The sequence below is a fragment of the Puntigrus tetrazona genome, chromosome 19, assembly GCF_018831695.1.
Source record: "Puntigrus tetrazona isolate hp1 chromosome 19, ASM1883169v1, whole genome shotgun sequence".
NCBI lineage: Eukaryota > Metazoa > Chordata > Actinopteri > Cypriniformes > Cyprinidae > Puntigrus > Puntigrus tetrazona.
In genome coordinates this window covers 13,638,093-13,655,287 of record NC_056717.1, presented here as the reverse complement: position 1 = coordinate 13,655,287, position 17,195 = coordinate 13,638,093, and the positions used below count along the sequence as shown (strand labels likewise).

The 17,195-nt window shown below is 38.8% G+C and overlaps 4 protein-coding genes across 9 annotated transcripts; 3 read left to right on the top strand and 1 right to left on the bottom strand.

Annotated features, from left to right (window-relative positions):
• Positions 1–803: 803 nt before the first annotated feature.
• rad21b (RAD21 cohesin complex component b) lies at positions 804–8,467 on the top strand. Of its 4 annotated transcripts, none has more exons than XM_043217661.1 (14): positions 804–958; positions 2,166–2,353; positions 3,300–3,429; positions 3,509–3,608; positions 3,696–3,802; positions 3,940–4,149; positions 4,227–4,346; positions 4,429–4,557; positions 5,594–5,817; positions 6,090–6,243; positions 6,368–6,513; positions 6,608–6,775; positions 6,989–7,069; positions 7,157–8,467. In XM_043217661.1, the coding sequence occupies exons 2-14, from the start codon at positions 2,210–2,212 to the stop codon at positions 7,346–7,348; spliced, it is 1,905 nt and encodes a 634-aa protein (XP_043073596.1). In that variant the 5' UTR covers positions 804–958; positions 2,166–2,209; the 3' UTR covers positions 7,349–8,467. The 4 variants fall into 4 exon arrangements, with proteins under 4 accessions (XP_043073596.1, XP_043073595.1, XP_043073594.1 ...); XM_043217660.1 differs by having other exon boundaries at positions 6,986–7,069; XM_043217659.1 differs by having other exon boundaries at positions 4,426–4,557.
• A 25-nt stretch (positions 8,468–8,492) lies between these two features.
• On the top strand, positions 8,493–10,957 carry mterf3 (mitochondrial transcription termination factor 3). 3 transcript variants are annotated; one of them, XM_043217666.1, is made up of 8 exons: positions 8,493–8,627; positions 8,895–9,164; positions 9,253–9,405; positions 9,489–9,678; positions 9,839–9,986; positions 10,099–10,170; positions 10,271–10,432; positions 10,719–10,957. In XM_043217666.1, exons 2-8 carry the CDS (start codon positions 8,918–8,920, stop codon positions 10,809–10,811), a joined length of 1,065 nt encoding a protein of 354 aa, XP_043073601.1. In that variant the 5' UTR covers positions 8,493–8,627; positions 8,895–8,917; the 3' UTR covers positions 10,812–10,957. The 3 variants fall into 3 exon arrangements, with proteins under 3 accessions (XP_043073601.1, XP_043073599.1, XP_043073600.1); XM_043217664.1 differs by having other exon boundaries at positions 8,495–8,627; positions 10,684–10,957; XM_043217665.1 differs by lacking the exon at positions 8,493–8,627 and having other exon boundaries at positions 8,634–9,164; positions 10,684–10,957.
• Positions 10,958–11,642: 685 nt separating this feature from the next.
• Positions 11,643–13,163, top strand: LOC122323662 (cytochrome b-c1 complex subunit 7). The gene is made up of 4 exons (XM_043217668.1): positions 11,643–11,776; positions 12,279–12,347; positions 12,476–12,642; positions 12,981–13,163. The coding sequence occupies exons 1-4, from the start codon at positions 11,758–11,760 to the stop codon at positions 13,056–13,058; spliced, it is 333 nt and encodes a 110-aa protein (XP_043073603.1). The 5' UTR covers positions 11,643–11,757; the 3' UTR covers positions 13,059–13,163.
• A 55-nt stretch (positions 13,164–13,218) lies between these two features.
• On the bottom strand, positions 13,219–17,076 carry lrrc14b (leucine rich repeat containing 14B). The gene is given in 4 exon segments (XM_043217663.1): positions 13,219–14,194; positions 14,271–14,630; positions 16,020–16,138; positions 16,140–17,076. Coding segments are annotated over 4 exon segments (1,581 nt in total). The 5' UTR covers positions 16,926–17,076; the 3' UTR covers positions 13,219–13,878.
• Between the last annotated feature and the right edge of the window lie 119 nt (positions 17,077–17,195).

The following is a 17,195-nucleotide window of genomic DNA, read 5'->3' as shown; positions in this document are numbered from 1 at the left end:
GTTGTTTTTAATAGCTTGTAGCTTTAATGTCTTGATGTAAGTTTTGTTCACCACCATATTGGAAGAAAAGGAGTAAAACTATACAAATTCTAAGGATCTACATCTGATATTAAGATACATTAAACTTATGTTTATTCGTAGTGCTTAATTCATCCATCCAGGAGTTATTCTGTGGCAGCGTCAAACTTTTCCGTTCCAAGGATGGAGTGTGAGCACCATCTGATGGCTAGAATGTAGGTTTTTCTGGACATGAATTTCAACTAAGTCATCTATAATTTTAAAGGTTATACATTAAAATCGCTAATTTTGAAGAAGACTCCAGCCTCCATGACAGCGTAATTTGTCTTCTTACAGTATTGCAACGTTATCTTTTCAGTGTTACATCAAGTCCAAGAGAGTAATTGTAAAGATTTCCCAGTTCTGTGTAAATTATGTTTTTTTTTTCTTTCATCAACGCAAATCGTTCGGTAGCTACTTTATATATTTACATAGCCCACTTTTTTCGTTGATTTTGCTTTTTCGGTTTCAAGAAAAATCTCACGTCAGCATTCTCATCATCACTGATATTAGCATAAAAATAGCAACTTGTTCTTCCAGAGAAAGTTATTTCAGTCATTTTTATGTTTGCCTGAGCGTTTGTCTCAACTACAGCCTAATAATTGTCCAGCTTAACCAAAACGGTATTCATAATTGGGGGAAAAAAACAGCCATGCGACGTTACATTTTTTTTTAATTCCTTCAATTTTTCCCGTACACGAACTGCCCATTTCTGCCATGCAAACAGCGTGAAGCATCAGTTTCCCTCATTAACATCCAGCTCTTTTTAAAAGAGGCTCGCGATGGGAGGGGGGCGTCGCCATTTTGTTTGTTTTAGTGAAACTGTACGGTGGGTGGAGGGTGAGAAAGGTACCCTAGATACGGTTGCTAAATACGGAAAGCTACGATAGGACCCTTCCGCGTAAGTACTTTCGGCGAAAGCAGAAATAAAAATGCACTGAATTGCATGCACTGGAATTAGAACCATTCTATTTCGTCATCCAACTTGCTAGAAAATTCCATTCTCCCGCTCCACACCAGCGGCAAATGACAGACGCTGTGTGCTATCACTTCTTTGTGTTATCACTAAAAATGTCCTAATTAGCCCTGCACTGACTTCGTGAATGGAGAATGCGTTCGGCGTCTTTGCGCCTGCGAAGCACGAGGAAAACCCGCACATGGCGCGCCGCAGTACAAATTCCAGGCAGATGTTGATCTCGCGACAGCAAGACCGTTAAGTTAGCTTGTTAGCTCTTTTTTTTTAGCTACAGCCTTTCAAAACGCATGTCCTGTCTATAACATTACGTAACAGTATTCTATAATTACTGTTAATATTCTGAAAACACCATTACGAGCTGACTAATAGAAGAGCGGGGTGCGCGGACTCTGTGTGGTCAAGTGTGCGCATCACACAGGCCCCGCCATCACTTACAGTCACACACCCATCTGATATATGTACTGAGGGCTTATTTTGGAAAACCATACATCTAGATAATTATTTTAACAGAATAATTCTAGTAAGTTAATTCATTTAAAAAAGTTAGTGCATGCATTTCTACCTTAGTACGGTTTTTGCATCAAACATTCAAGCAGTACATCTAACGTATACCAAATTCTTTATATGTTAAGGCAAGCTATAATTTGTTTCACCAAATAGAATTGCGAAGTTGTCTTCCTAAACATTTACGATGAGCACCCAACAAGGCGAGAAAACGCACCGTCAAGTTCACGAATGAATCCTCTTTGAGTCGAAACTTTTTCACTGAAACAGTTTTATTAATTACACACATACGAACTGATTTAATAAAGATGCGTAGAACGTGAATGCAAATTACAGTTGTAGAATTACTTAATTCAGAGGTACTGCAACAAAAGAATACGTGAAAGTAAAGTGAACATCCTTGGAAACATGGTTATATAACATGACAAAAATAAGTTATTAAACGATTTAAAAGACCCGACTATCACGTGCATTAAAAATTTAAGATGTTTTTATAAAGAAATCTCCCGAATTGGTTGGGTTCAACAAACAGCAGTTTTTTGATACTACGGACCTGCTGTATAGAAACATTTTAGGGGCATTAAACTATAATATATGCCTAACGCCATTGAAACTTTTTATTCTGCAGGTACAGCGTCCCCCACCACCTCAGTGTGAGAAGGTGCAGGGACGATGTTCTACGCCCACTTTGTCCTCAGCAAACGTGGGCCGCTGGCCAAAATCTGGTTGGCGGCCCACTGGGATAAGAAGCTGACTAAAGCACACGTGTTTGAGTGCAATCTGGAGAGCAGTGTAGAGAGCATCATCTCTCCAAAGGTTAATAGATTCTCTTGAAATCATGCTGTTCAGGTTTATTTTTGTCCATGTTTTTTTTGTGGATTCCATTTTTGTTTTTTTCTTTATCATTTTTAAATGACTTGACAGAGCTAAAAATGCTTTGCAGACCTGTTTAGAGTAATAGTGCTGTTCATTTTATAATCCAGAACCCTAGATTTCAAGTTTGAGGTTTGATTAGTTATGTTTACATCCACAAATTATCAACAATTCAAACGAAACCAATCAGGTTTTTAGATTCTGTAAGCTGTGTATATGAACCCTGATCATTGCAATCCGATTCACTTTGTTTTAATTCAATTAAGACAACTCATTTAGGCATTTGCATGCTTCATTTTTTCATTTGGTTTGTTTCAGGTCTGCATTACTGTTATTTTTGTAATATTGAGATTTTTTTTGTATTATTCTAATATAGTTTTTATTTTTGTATTTTCATTTTTTTTATTTTGCTTTTATTTTTTTGTTTTGTCATTTTTTAAGGTCTATATGTTTTTATTATTTTTTATTATAAACCTGATTTATTTGATTAATTTCTAAATTGTTATTTTAGTACATCAAAAGTACATTTAGTACATGTATTTTATTTAATTTCAACGTTTATTTCAAATAATGAAAAAAAAAAAAAAGATCAATCAAATCAAAATTTCATTCAGATCAAGCTCATTCGGCTTTTTTTCCCATTTGACAGGTAAATCTGATTATAATCAGAATATTTGTGTGGATGTAAACATAGCTATTTTAAACCGTTTCGAACAAACTGAAAATCTCTTCAGTGGTGCTCACAGATCTTCTTTTACTCATAAATCAAAAAAGCGCATTTCTGAAAATCGCATTACAAATTCCTTCTGGGATGGCTTTCAAATTGACATCATGACTGAGCAGCTCTATAGCGGCTCCATTTATTTATAATATTTGGTTAATTTGATAGGTAAAAATGGCTCTGCGTACGTCTGGTCACTTACTCCTGGGCGTAGTGAGGATCTACCACAGAAAAGCCAAGTACCTGCTGGCAGACTGCAATGAGGCTTTTATTAAGATTAAAATGGCTTTTCGCCCAGGTGAGTTGTGGCTGGACTACATAAGAAGTTGGTCCTGTTGTACCGCAAGAGATAATATATTGTGGGCTGTTTGACACAGGTGTGGTCGACCTGCCCGAGGAGAACCGTGAAGCTGCCTACAACGCCATCACATTACCCGAAGAATTTCACGACTTCGATCAGCCTCTCCCTGACCTGGAGTATGTTCAGATTTCACCTTACAGCTATCAAAGGCTAAATGTATGAATGTAGTTAGCGTTGACCCTTCTTTGTGTTGTGGATTGCAGCGACATTGACGTTGCTCAGCAGTTCACCCTGAATCAGTCGCGTGTGGAGGAGATCACCATGCGAGAAGAAGTGGGAAATCTCAATCTACTGCAGGAGAATGACTTTGGTATGGCATGTACACATCCTCTTCGTGTATTTATCATGTTTTGCCTTGTTTTTTTATTTTTAAATGGATCACGCACACACATCCCATTTATCCTCGTACAGTAGATAATTTATACGCAATACATTTTTTCTAACCAGCTGATTTCGGGATGGATGACCGAGAGATGATGCGAGAGGAAGGTGCGTTTGAAGTGGACATCATTCACGGGGCGTCTGCGTCTAACCTGCTGCTGGAGTCAGAGTCTAGTAGCGGACAGATTGCTGACAAGCCCAGTCACCTAGAGTATGACCAATACAAGGATGACTTTGGAGACAACCCTATGGAAAGCACAGAGGGAGGCATGCTGGGTAAGAGTGGCGTCCGTAAGTTAAGGCCGCATTTACAAGCATCTTGAGACTGAGCTGGCTACTTCCTGTCTCTACAGTGGACAAGCTGCTCAATAACGGAGGTGGTATTTTTGATGACCCTCCAGCCATCGCTGAGGGTGTGATGATGCCCCAAGACCACGGTGGAGATGATGATGATGATTTTGACAACCTTTCACGTAGGAATGCGTGTAACGTGATGTATTGCAAATTTGGTGCTTTGCATAATAATAAAACATTTTGCATTTGGTTTAATAGCAGCAGGAGGCCCAGACAGTCCTGATTCTGGTCCTGTTGAGCAGCTGCCCACCATGACAGACCAGACTGAGCAGACCACTCTAGTCCATAATGAGGAGGAGGCTTTTGCTTTGGAGCCCATCGACATCACAGGTGAGCCAGGACGGAGAAATGGTAGTAATACTGCAGTTACACATTAAAGGTTGGCCAGTTTACAGAAATGTCACCTGAACTGTCATTATTGTGACTTATTGTATCATTTCTGCTTTAAATATGTCACCATGGTAAAATAGTGTAGCTGACTTTCATGTATTAGGTTTTGTCCAAATAATTACATGGTTTTATATTGAGTATGTAAATATAAATAAATATATATATTATAATTAATTATATAAATTATTATACTTGTTATTTAAAATCGTTTTTAATGCAAGCTTTTTCCAACAAATGCCACATAATAATGCAGTTACCTGTGAATAACCATTGGAAATCCATAAGCTGATCAGTCAGCTAGAAAAATAAATATAAAAAGGAACATTTTGCTGTAAAAACCTGTAAAAAGCGATCAGTAGAATTTTCTTTATAAAAAATGTGGAAACTGAGGTCTGTCTCCAATACAGGGCTCCTGCAGGTCTATAAAAAACTCAATTTACTTATTTTTATGTTCAGTCTTCCCAGAGAAGCCGCTTTTTTCTTGTAAAGCACCACCTTGTGGCAGAGAGTGAATTTGCATTTCCAGTGTGCCTATCTTATGTTCAGATTAATATTAATTTTAATAATAGACCCATGTTTTTTATGCAGCAAACAGAGTTGTAAATTTTAAATAAGTTATTGTAAGATAATAAGTAAGCAATATTTATGTTTTTAATTAATATAATAGTATGTTTCACTTGTCCCTTTCCATAAAAATTTTAAAAGCTGGAATGCCATTTTATGTATGTATGTGTGTGTGAAAACTTTTATCTAAACAGTAAATCATGTAATTTTGGGGGACTTATTTATTATTAAAGACTTATCTGATTTATTCTATTTTAAAAAAATCTTTTTTTAGGCTAGTTAATCCCAGGTCATCTACATTAAAATGTATTACGACTATGTGATTTTATTTATTTTTTTTAAAGCCAATAGCTCCTTTCTCAATTTTTTTGGTCTGAAGCCCTGTAGCCAAACTATACTCTTCTATCATTAGTGAAGGAAACCAAAGCAAAAAGAAAGAGGAAGCTGATTGTGGACAGTGTGAAGGAGCTGGACAGTAAGACCATCCGTGCCCAGCTGAGCGACTACTCCGACATTGTCACCACTCTGGACCTGGCTCCCCCCACCAAGAAGCTGATGATGTGGAAGGAAACAGGAGGAGTAGAGAAGCTTTTCTCTCTGCCAGCTCAGCCCCTCTGGAACTGCAGACTGCTCAAGGTCAGGACAGATCTCTGGAACAAGCTGTAAGACATTAATACAGGCTTTAGTGAGACAAAATACATAAGTGGCCTTGGATATGGCTGTTTTGGCCCTGTTTTACTCATAATTATACACAGAAATTGAATAAAACGTATTTTGACAGTTTTTTGTAGTCTTGCCATTAAACTGTGTTTTTCCAATTGAATTGCTGCACCGATTTATACAGCAAGTTTATTAGAAATCTTCTCTAGTATCACCTGTCCAAAGACCAGCTCTACCTCTCTGCGCAGATGTTCACACGCTGCCTGACCCCTCTGGTGCCCGATGAACTGAGGAAGAGAAGAAAGGGTGGAGAAGCAGACAGCTTAGATGAGTTCCTCAAAGACCTTGAGAACCCTGAGGTGCCACGAGAAGAGGCTCTATCTCAGCAAAGAGACATCATCGGTAAGAGAGGATAACTCATATTGCTAACTACTATATAGATCACAAGGTGCATGATTTAAGTAATACGTTTTTTTAACAGTTGTTTACCAGTTTGTCACGAGTGCTCATGTTCGGCTTTTTGCAGACCAGACCATCCTGGAGGAGCCCAGTGTTCTGCAGGCTTCAGCCATGGAGGGCAGTCGCACCACCCTTGATGAATCCGTCATGCCTCCTCCATCTGGACCCCGTGGACAAAAGCGCAAAGCTCAGGACACAGAGCCTGCCTTACCTGTGAGATTTTAAATTGCAGCGTTTTAGTGTGGGCTTTGGAACCCCTCTGTTTGTGCTTTTCTAATTCCCCACTAATTTCCTTTGTTTCCCACAGATGCTTGAGGATGATCGTTCCTCCATTGTGTCCACACGGCATGTGACCATGCAGCAGGTGGACCTTCCACCCGAGGAACCAGGCAACATCTCACAACTCATCCCTGAACTCGATCTGATAGGAGAGAAGAGCAAAGAGAAGAAGGATGATGAGGAGGAGGAGGAGGAGGTGAGGAAGCTTTAACAACCCCAAATTAGGATCAAGGAGCACTAAGCATCATAACAGCACAGCTGTTTAAGCCCAACTTCTGTATGTTTTTGTATTTTCATTAGGACTTTTAATTGATCAGTTATTGTAATTTATCATATGTGACCATTTGAGCGCTGGTTGCTGGTTCAGATCATGTATCTCCTTTAATTCTGAGTTTGTGTTTAAAAGGAGGAGGAAGGTCAAAGCGGAGACCAGGATCAGGAGGAGAGAAGGTGGAACAAGAGGACGCAGCAGATGCTTCACGGTTTACAGGTTTGAACATACTCTTCATTTCTTAATGAACAAGATCATTTTACTCCCTGCTTTTCTATGCATTCAAGTACTTTTTACTTTCTGCAGAGAGTCATTGCTAAGACCGGAGCCGAATCCATCAGCTTGCTGGAGCTGTGCAGAAACAACAACAAGAAACAAGCAGCTGCTAAGTTCTACAGCTTTCTCGTGCTGAAGAAACAGCAGGCAGTGGAGCTCAGGCAGGACGAGCCCTACAGCGACATCATCGCCACCCCTGGCCCCAGATTTCACATTATATAGACTTTTTATGGTCAACACTGGCAGGTTTTATTCTTTTTAATAGTTTTGTTTGTATATAATGTGTTATGTATTTATGTGCATGTGCATTTTCATGCATACTACGTGTGGTCTCGGTCTCACACGCAAAAAAAAAGACTTTTATAATGTCAAAAAAGTGCTTCTTTTAACAGTTTCTCAATACAAGCATGCACACTGGACAAAAAAACTAAGTGGTTCTGACCTGGTTGAGGTTAAAAATACAACGCTTTGTTCTTAAACTTACAGAAATTTTTATCTTAGAAATAGTCCGAATGGTGGTAGGTTCTCATAGGAAAGTACAAATCGAATTGCGACCATAGAAGTGAAATTGCACTGCTGTTGCCACTCTGTTAGTTTGTTGTGCTCACTTTCAAAGGCCTTTGTTCTCTTTAATCACGTTTTCAGGTGCGTCTGTTTTATTACTGAATGGTTCCTGTTGTTTTGCATGCTTTAAATTACATGTTGACATGCAACATACATGTTTACTTTCATGAAAGTATTTTCTTTGTTTTAACATAAAAGAGTAACATTTTAGCTGCTCCAAAGATAAACTTTTAAAAAAAAGTTATAGTTTATATGTTTAAAAATATATATATATATTTTAATGAAGTATTGGCCTACAGCATATTTGTTTTATTTATTTTTTTATTTATTACTTTTTTTTTTTTTCAGAAAGCTGTAACAACACTGTTTCCTTAAATTCTCACAGGGCTCCAGTGTTGTGAAAATTTACATAAAAGCAGCTTTAGTTTTGCTTATCAACCAGATAACATATAAAATGTTATATACTGTGATATACATTTGTTAAAATAATATTGTGCCATTTGTTGTAAAGAGATTTTTGTGAAAGCACTTTTTAAAATGATCCATAGGTCTTTGGTTTTCTCGATGTTACCTGTGACTCTATGTTTTGTATTATCACAATAATAAAACACTACCTGTTACAGTGCAGTACTTAAATGCCTAGCAATCTGCTTGTTTAATTCATATTGGAATAAAAGCAACTGAAATTAATGTTATCACACATAACGTTGTTTGCCTTTAGCCCTGACTTGATACAGCCGTGTTATGTAACTTTTGTAATAAAAAGTAATTAATAAATCCCTTTGTCCCTTGACTAAATGGTTTTTGCTACTATTCATCCGGGCGTTAGGTGGCGCTGTGACCCAGTGCGTTGCGGAGCACCAACGAAGAAGACTGGAAACAACACGCGAACTGGCTGTAGTTCGTATATGAGGTTCATACGCACCTACCGAAAAAGGTATTATCATATTTATATGAGATGTCAGCTCGTGTCTATGATATATATATACAATACCTTCTGTAATACAAGCCGAATCTTTTCTCCGCTTTGCGCCTTCCATGGAAGATGTAATCATGTTACTGCTGTCGTGACATTGAATGGAGTCAATACAGTAGTGTGTCTGTCACATTGAGTTTGTACAGAAATGCATATTAGTTACTAATTCAAAATAATACATATTTAAGAATTAACATCGAAACGCGCTTTTGTTACGTGTTGTTCCAGTCGGGAAAACTTCGCGGGTCGTCATGCACGTTTGTCAGCGGTGTGTGAGTTTGTTTCTCTCGAGGCCTTTATCTGCAGCTCTCCAGCCGTCGACACGCGCACCGCATCAGCGCTCACATCTCACACTGCTGCAGCACAGCACCAGACACACACTCTCACAGAGACACGGCACGCAGACTGGGACACACTTCACGGGCCGGCAAGCTGCTTCGCCGCCTCTCTATAATAAGAAAGAGATTGTGCCATTAAATTCTGACGACCATCGAATAGGTGAGTAAAGGCATGCGTTGTATCTACTTGCTTGTGAAACCCTGATTGAATTATAATGCTCGTTATGTTGTTGTTTTGTTTTCTTTAGACTTGGACTCAGCTGTGCATCTCTCACCGCTTCAGGAAATCAGCGAAGACGAAGCAGTCCAGATCCAAGTACCTTCTGCCCTTCCACCAGAATCTTCCACACTCAGACCGTATGTGGATAAATCAGAAACTCTCAGCAAACTGGTTCATCTTGGTGCGTCTCATGTCTAAGTAAGTTATGTTGGATTATTCTGGATTTGTCTTGATCTTTTTTTCTTTTTTTTTTCCTTATTCCAGGAGTCAACCTCTGGAAATTAGAACAGAGACCCAATGTGGGATCCATGCTGGTTAGGCTGGACTTCCATGCCGATGTTGCACCCAGACTACTCTTCCTCAAAGATCTGGGAGTTGAAGAGTCTAAACTGGGCCAACTGCTCACCATAAACCCTTTCATTCTCACAGAAAGCGTGGACAACCTTGAAGCCAGGTCAGAGTTGCACTCTTGCAAACTAATTAGCTGCTTTTAGAAAGAATTTATCCTTGACTTGGCTTTGAAACTTGTCTCAGACTGCTTCACGTCGTATTCGTTCATAATGTGACATTTTGTTTTAAAGGTTACTTTATTTCTTTGGTCTGTTTGTTTTAAGGGTGTCCTACTTGAAATCAAAGAAGTTCAGTAAGCAGTCTGTGGCGGCTATGGTGAGCAAAGCTCCATACCTGCTCAACTTCAGTGTTGAGAGGCTCGACAACCGGCTTGGATTTTTTCAGAAGCAGTTGGGACTCCGTGCTGAGAAGGTGAAATGGAATCACTGCCCATAAATATTTTTTGTTTGTTTGTTTATATCCATTATGAAGTGGTTTATATCTACATTTGCCATAAGTGTTGTTGTCATGATTTTTGCTTTAGACCCGAGATGTTGTGACTCGGCTACCAAAACTACTGTGTGGCAGTTTAGAGCCAGTTAAAGAGAATCTAAAGGTCTGACACTGTTGATTTTGATTTTTTTTTTCTTTATAAGAAAAAGATTTTCTATAGTTATATTAAATGAGACAGGAATTAATTTATTTCTCTCTTCCAGGTTTTTGAACTGGAGTTCGGATTTCGTGGAAATGAAATCCAGCATATTGTCACCACAGTTCCTAAAGTTCTAATAGCCAATAAAAGAAAACTTACCCAAATATTTGACTTCGTTCACAACACCATGAATGTTCCACAATCACTTATTGGAAAGTTCCCACAGGTACATATTTAGTCCTTTCATAATGGTTTGTTTTGAAGTTCTGTGAATGCAAATGTACGCTAGAGTTTATTTATAAATGTGGAGTTGTTATTTGTATGTACAGGTAGAATCATTTAGAGGCATAGTATTTCTCTTCTGCCAGATAAGAGAAATAACTGGTGTGTTAAATGTTAAATCAAAGTTTTCCATGCAGTGTAATGTGTGATTTTACTTGATGTTGGCTAATTGTAATTTTTTTTTTTTACTTAAAGGTCTTTAATTCCAAATTCTTATGCCTCCGTGATAGACACTTGTTTCTAGAGTACTTAGGCCGGGCCCAGTACCAACCGTCTCAGCCCAACTACGTCTCCTTGGACCGCTTGGTGTTCCTGCCAGATGATGTTTTCTGCTCAGAAATAGCGTTAGCCACTCTTGAAGACTTTGAAAGATTTCAGAAAACGTTGTAGATGGAGAGAATAAATGGATTATGTTTAATAGTTGGGTTGTATGAACGTAGTTTTATAAATAAACATTGAAAAGTTAAAATGGCCAGTTACGAGTTCATTTTTTATTTTGTGGTGATATGCTCCATTTTGATAGGAGGCTGAAAATGACCCTTGATGTACTTACATGCAGGTCCGGATCTAAAACCACATTTGCCACATGCATTTTAAGTGAAAAGCTGAAGAGTGAAAAGTTCCAACTTCTTCCCATTTTATTATTTTATATTGTTTTATTATTATTTTTATTTTGGGGGAAAGTAAATATAATACGCAATATGCTTTCACATGAATAATAAAAATAATAAAACTAAGCCTTTGTTGCCTGATATCTACACTCTCTAACAATTGGTGATTATCAGCAGTGTCTGTGAAAATTGCATGCATTTAAATATCTAAAGTGTGAAGAAAATCATGAAGTCCTATTTTTATTGTGCATAATCAAGTTTACTTAATTTGATCAAGCTATGCAAAATTTTGGTGTACATTTATCTATAAAATCCCTGGTGTGTTAGACATTTTATTTTAAAATTCAATTTGTATCAGAATATGCTGTGGAAATATGACTGAAAAAAGGCTTTCAAGTCTAGCCATGAATTATGTATAGACACCGTTGGAATTATTTAGTAGAGAGAGTAATTAAAAAAGCGAGAATGTGGGAAAACACATCAAGAAAAGTTACTAAAAACTTTAAATCTTTCTTTAAAAAAAAAAAGAAAAGAAAGCGAGAAAATCATGACAGCCAGTGACCACACGCTGTCACGTGACGGGAAAAGCTGATTGCGTAATCGCCGGACGAGACGTCACGTATCCCATAAGTCTTTGCGACTTTCCCAGTGAGCAGAAATGGCGTCGAGGGCACCAGGTAAAATGCTGTTATTTGTGCGAGCGTTTTGTGAAATTGCAAAAGTAAGAGTTTGCTGCCGTGATTTCAGAGAGAGGTTTTAGCACCCGACCGGTTTCCGTGCTTGTCTAATGAGCGCTTGTTGACGAGGCTGTTTCTTAGTCACGTAAAACACTGATGTCCTCTGCTGTGTGTCACCGTCCGTCTCCAGCGGGCTGTGCTTTAATAGTCAAAATATGATTGTGTTCTGATTCCATTCGCACGTACCTGTTTATCCATGTCCTAATTATTGTAAACTACGGAAGAATGAAATGCTCGGCGATTCGGTCATTGGGCGTTTAACTTAATTTCTGCCTTATAACCCAACATATTCTGACAAAATAACCCAAATCCCACCTGACATAAGCTTCAGCTCCGTTATTCGTAAACCACGTTTAGGTCTTGTTGATTTAAGGTGGATGACATTTCAGAATACTTGCCTCTTTATGTCTAATTTTGTGTGTATATTCCCGTCCATGTACAGCGGCAACCAGCAGGCTCTTGGTGGGCTTCAGGAAGTGGTACTACAATGCATGCGGTTTCAACAAACTTGGTAAGCAGTTCTTTCTTTCTTTCTTTTTTACCAGGCAGACAATGCATTGTTTAGAACTTGTGACCTTCGTGGACTGATATTTGCATTAAAAACATTTTACAAATGTACCAATTTCTGTGTCGTCAAAGGCTTAATGCGGGATGATATCCTCAATGAGGACACCGATGTGAAAGAAGCCATCCGTCGGCTTCCAGAAGAAGCTTACAACGACAGAATGTTCCGTCTCAAGAGAGCTCTGGATCTTTCAATGAAACAACAGATTCTTCCCAAGAACCAGTGGACTAAATATGAGGAGGTGAGAAAGCGTGTTTAGCTGCCTTTTCTCTCTTTCAGTGTAGTTTTCATTTTTAGATAGTGATTAAATTTTTTTAATCATGAAATATGAGCATGTTTTAAATGACCGATTGACTAAAAATAAAGTTTGTCATAGAGTACAAACATAGATTGTAAGGTTAAATAAAAATGAATGGGGACAACACGCTGAGTGCCTTGAATGAAAAATGTTTGCACGCTTTTCTGTAGACACTTTTTTCATCAAGGGTTTAGAAAATACATGAAGATTATTTATGAAGTTAACATAATATAAATGTAATCTAATATGTTAATAATTAATCTTAATTTTAATCTTTGTAGGATGTGCATTACCTTGAGCCCTATCTGGAGGAGGTTGTTCGTGAAAGGAAGGAAAAAGAGGAGTGGGAAAAGAAGTAGGATGTGTGAAGAGACTAAGCTCCTCTTTGGTGTGATGTCTTGTATTTAAGAGAAAATGTATTATGTTGAGTCCCTATACTTATTAAAATTTCCTTTCTGACATAACTCTTCACATGCCTCTTTTTTTTTCCTTTTTAAATGGAAAAAACCTCATGACAAATTGGTATTCAATGAATCTTTTAATGGGATGCAGTGTACTACAAAGATAAGGCTATTTGTTTAAATACAGAGTTTAAAAAGACCAAATGCACAATGTGCAGTTACTGTATATATGCAATTTACAAAGACTTTGCAAAAGATTTTAACATTTCATAACTGGAACAGTGTTCACTATTCAACATTTACAAAAGTACAATCACACAAATAAATCTTATGCATTTACAGCTGTAAACTCCTATAGAATTCTTTATTGCGCACCTTAATATACATTATTACGTCCCTATGTATTATTTGTAGCAACTGATCTTTTAGTTTTTTTATTCCAACCTTCATATGTGCTGTGGATTCACTAAATTCATTAGCTTTTTAAAATTATGTAGGAAAACTGGAGAAAAAAAAAAAAGCTGTTTTAAGTATATGTTTTATGAACATGAGATACCTGTGCTGGTGCTAAAAAAGCATTAATAAGTTGTTAAATGTTATGCATTTGTTTTAAATGCTTTATACAGTAAATATTAATTTCCTCAAGTTTGCACTCTGTAAGGTTTTTATTTTCAGTTGCTCAAGGCTGCATTTATTTGATCAAATACTGTGACAATGTATTTCAATATATTTCTACTGTATTTCATTCCTGGGACGGCAAGAGTGATTTTCAGCACTCTCACTCCTTCATTCTTTGCTCTCTCCGTTGGGTAACACTGTTGACCGTGTCGATGAAGTTTCCTATGACACTGTTGAAGGAGTGCAGCATGGAGACCCCCAATTCATTGCTCGTCTCGTTGATGTCAGGATCAAAGGCTCCAAATAATGGTGTGCAGACATCTATATGCCCTTTTCCCTCCCTCTCTAGGATGCCAACAAGTTCAGTCCTGGCTTGTTGAAACTTCTCTGTGTCATAATTTATCAGCGTTCTATCATCCAGTGGATAGGTAACACCTTCAGGATAACAGTCCCGAGGAACAGGTAACTCCACATATCTAAAACAATACATAATAAAATCAACTTATGAGAAACACAACTAAACATATTAATGAACACATGGTTTTGTTGTACCTCAATGCAGGAAACCCCAGAGCCAGCATGCTAAAGAGACCGCGCAGAGCAGCCGTGCTGAGTGGGTTACCCAGGATCTTCAACTCCTGTAGGCCATGACAGGGTGTCAGTGCTTGGGTAAGCAGATCCAGTTTATCATCATCCAGTCCACACTCCTCCAGACCCAGACTAGTGAGTGAGGCACAACAGCGATGCAGAAGCTTCCGGAAGGTGTTAGGGAAGAGGTCAGCGACCTCATGGCCGCTCAGGTCCAGCTTCACTATGTGCTCACTGTGCAGGCTGTTGGCGAAGTAGGCCATGTCCACTCCATTAAGACTGCAGTTGGCTAATTCAATACACTGCAGAGGAGTGTTCAGTGGACTGGCAAATCAAACACATACAGTTTGTTAGAGTTACTCAAAATAAGAATGATCTCTCATTTTTATTACGCATGAGACTGCTACAGTGCAACTTACACAAAATTCAATTGATAAATACAGTACTGTTGTATATGTATATTAATAGTTAAAACAAATTTATAGAATGCAGAACTGAGATCGCTGCATCCTTCAGGAATCATTCTAACTTGCTGGTAAAAAAAAAAAAATCCTTTATTTTTATTATTACTTTCTTAATGTATTTATTAGTTTATTTTCTCACATTTTTTCCTTAAATGGGAGGTTCAAAAGAACAGTATTTTAAAACATCACGATCCATATGACGTTTCAGGCATACATTATTTAACAGACTACACCAGGTGAATTAATATGGGTCAAGATTTTGTTTTGGTACCATAAAACACTCTGTTAATATACACCAGGGGCCGCATTCATAAAACGCGCTTAAATCCAAGCCAACACTCGTACTTATTAAAACCGTTTTTGATGTGAAAAAGTGCTTAGCATCACATCAGTATGTATGTATGTATGTGGAGACGTGCACAATTTTTATTGTTGGATTACTGCAGGTTTTTCAAAATGTAACCTGTTCTTGCTGCCCTAAATTATAATAATTGAGGATATTTAATGTGTAGATATTGATCAGGAGTCGTTTACGAGTTCAAAATAATTTGCAATTCATAGATTTATTATTATAAATGAGTCCCCAGAGGTCACCAAGTTCGGTCCTGGAGGGCCGGTGTCCTGCAGGGTTTAGCTACAATCCTAATCAACTACAGTTGAAACAGCTGATCAAGGTCTTACTAGGTATACTGGAAATTTCCAGGTAGGTGTGTTAAGGGAAGCTAAACTCTGTTGGACCTCCAGGGGTCAAGTTTGATTTGCTCTGATATACACCTATGAGACTTATAAAACGCGTGTGCTGCTATTAACAGTAAATATAGAACATATTGTGCTGCCAGTGTCATGTCCTGGCCTGCTTCAGGTTTGCAATGACACAGCTGTCTGCAGTCACACAAACAAACAGGGAGCCACAACAACAGGTTCTATATTAAAGTTAATAAGACTGCAAAAAAATGTATATTTAAATTAAAAATATACTATATAACTACCATCCAAAAAACTTTTATAAAACCATAAAAAGAACAATTATATTTAAGTAATATAAGGAGACCATACCTGCCTTTTGTTCTAGACGCGAAAGAAAAGAAAAAAATGTATGTATCTTGAGCACCAAATCAACTTATTAGAACAATATCTGAAGGATCATGTGACATTGTATGGTATATTGATGTATGGTTTGATAGGACAATAACTGTATGAAATGGTAGCTGCGGTCATACTACTTTTTTTTTTTTTTTATAGTCTTTACCTTAGCAGTTTCCTCAGATGTCCAGTAAGTGTGGAGAACCCCAGATAGAGTTCTCTCAGTTCAGTCAGTTTGCTCATCAGCTCACCCAGAACTCCCATGAGTCCCGCGTCCTCCTGCACCCAACCTGTGCACATTCAAAGCCTGCGCAGGAAACGTGAGCGAGCGCAGCTGTGGGAACGTCAGCTGGGAGAGCAGTACCTCAATGTGCGGGGCCTCCAGATGCACATTGTGCACCACTTCCAGCTTCTGCAGGCCATGTGATTCCACCAGCTTCAGAAGGTAAAAGAGATTCTTGAGGCTCAGCGAGTCCACGCGCAGACCCACGAAGTTCAGTTTTAACGGGCAGTGTCTGCGCAGCAACAGAGCCTGAGCAACAACCTCATAGTTCCGTCCAGTAACAAAAGCATCCAGGCGCACATCTACCTCCACGTCAAACGCTGATGGTGCTGCTTGGCCGGCCTGCATGGACACCATAGTCTCGTAGCACATGCGGGTAAGCAGCTCAGTTCTTGCCCAACGGCCGAGAGTCCGTCTGCAGGGACAGACCTGGTGTTCTATGTCTTGCAGACCGTTTAGATCCACCACACGTAACGTTTTTGCGTACGTGCTTGGCTCTCGAAGCACATAGTCCCTCAGGCCTGTGAGAATGGCCTCCAGACAGAGCCGGCAGGTTCGGGACGTGAGATCATCTGGACAGTCCACTGTTCTGCTCAACAGTTTGCGCAAGTTGACCTCTGTCAGGGGCCACGTCTGGATCAAGTCGTGCAGCATTGTGGCCTCCTCACGCAGATAGCTGGCTTTGAAGAGGATTGGGTAGAGATTGTAAGACAAGCAGTGAAGGTTCTTACACGCGTTTGGGCCGGTTTGAACGAAGCCCTCAGCTGCTAGGAACTTCAAGCTCTTCATGGCTGCGTTTGTCAGCTCCCAAGATCAAGGAATCTTCTTAGAGCTGTCAGCCTTTTGGAGATATGGAGCGTTTCTTCTGCTCGCTTTCAACTAACATATACATGTGCGTCAACCCACAAACAGAAGGGTGCTGAGCGAGAGCATGAGGGAGGTAGTCAAGAGGGGGTTAGTTATTTATAGAAGCAGCTGTCTCGTACTCTCATGACTCTCAGGCAGAGGTTAAACAACAATTAGGTTTTAGACCGTTGGCAAAACAAAAAGGAAGACTCT

Excerpts from the sequence above, each read along its gene's own strand:
- rad21b (XM_043217658.1), top strand. The coding sequence starts at position 2,210 with ATGTTCTACGCCCACTTTGTCCTCAGCAAACGTGGGCCGCTGGCCAAA. Across the intron at positions 4,558-5,593 it reads GGAGCCCATCGACATCACAG|TGAAGGAAACCAAAGCAAAA; the intron begins GTGAGCCAGGAC and ends TTCTATCATTAG. Across the intron at positions 7,070-7,156 it reads AGATGCTTCACGGTTTACAG|AGAGTCATTGCTAAGACCGG; the intron begins GTTTGAACATAC and ends TACTTTCTGCAG.
- mterf3 (XM_043217664.1), top strand. The coding sequence starts at position 8,918 with ATGCACGTTTGTCAGCGGTGTGTGAGTTTGTTTCTCTCGAGGCCTTTA. Across the intron at positions 9,165-9,252 it reads TTCTGACGACCATCGAATAG|ACTTGGACTCAGCTGTGCAT; the intron begins GTGAGTAAAGGC and ends TGTTTTCTTTAG. Across the intron at positions 9,406-9,488 it reads CAGCAAACTGGTTCATCTTG|GAGTCAACCTCTGGAAATTA; the intron begins GTGCGTCTCATG and ends TCCTTATTCCAG.
- LOC122323662 (XM_043217668.1), top strand. Across the intron at positions 12,348-12,475 it reads ATGCGGTTTCAACAAACTTG|GCTTAATGCGGGATGATATC; the intron begins GTAAGCAGTTCT and ends GTGTCGTCAAAG. Across the intron at positions 12,643-12,980 it reads AGTGGACTAAATATGAGGAG|GATGTGCATTACCTTGAGCC; the intron begins GTGAGAAAGCGT and ends TAATCTTTGTAG.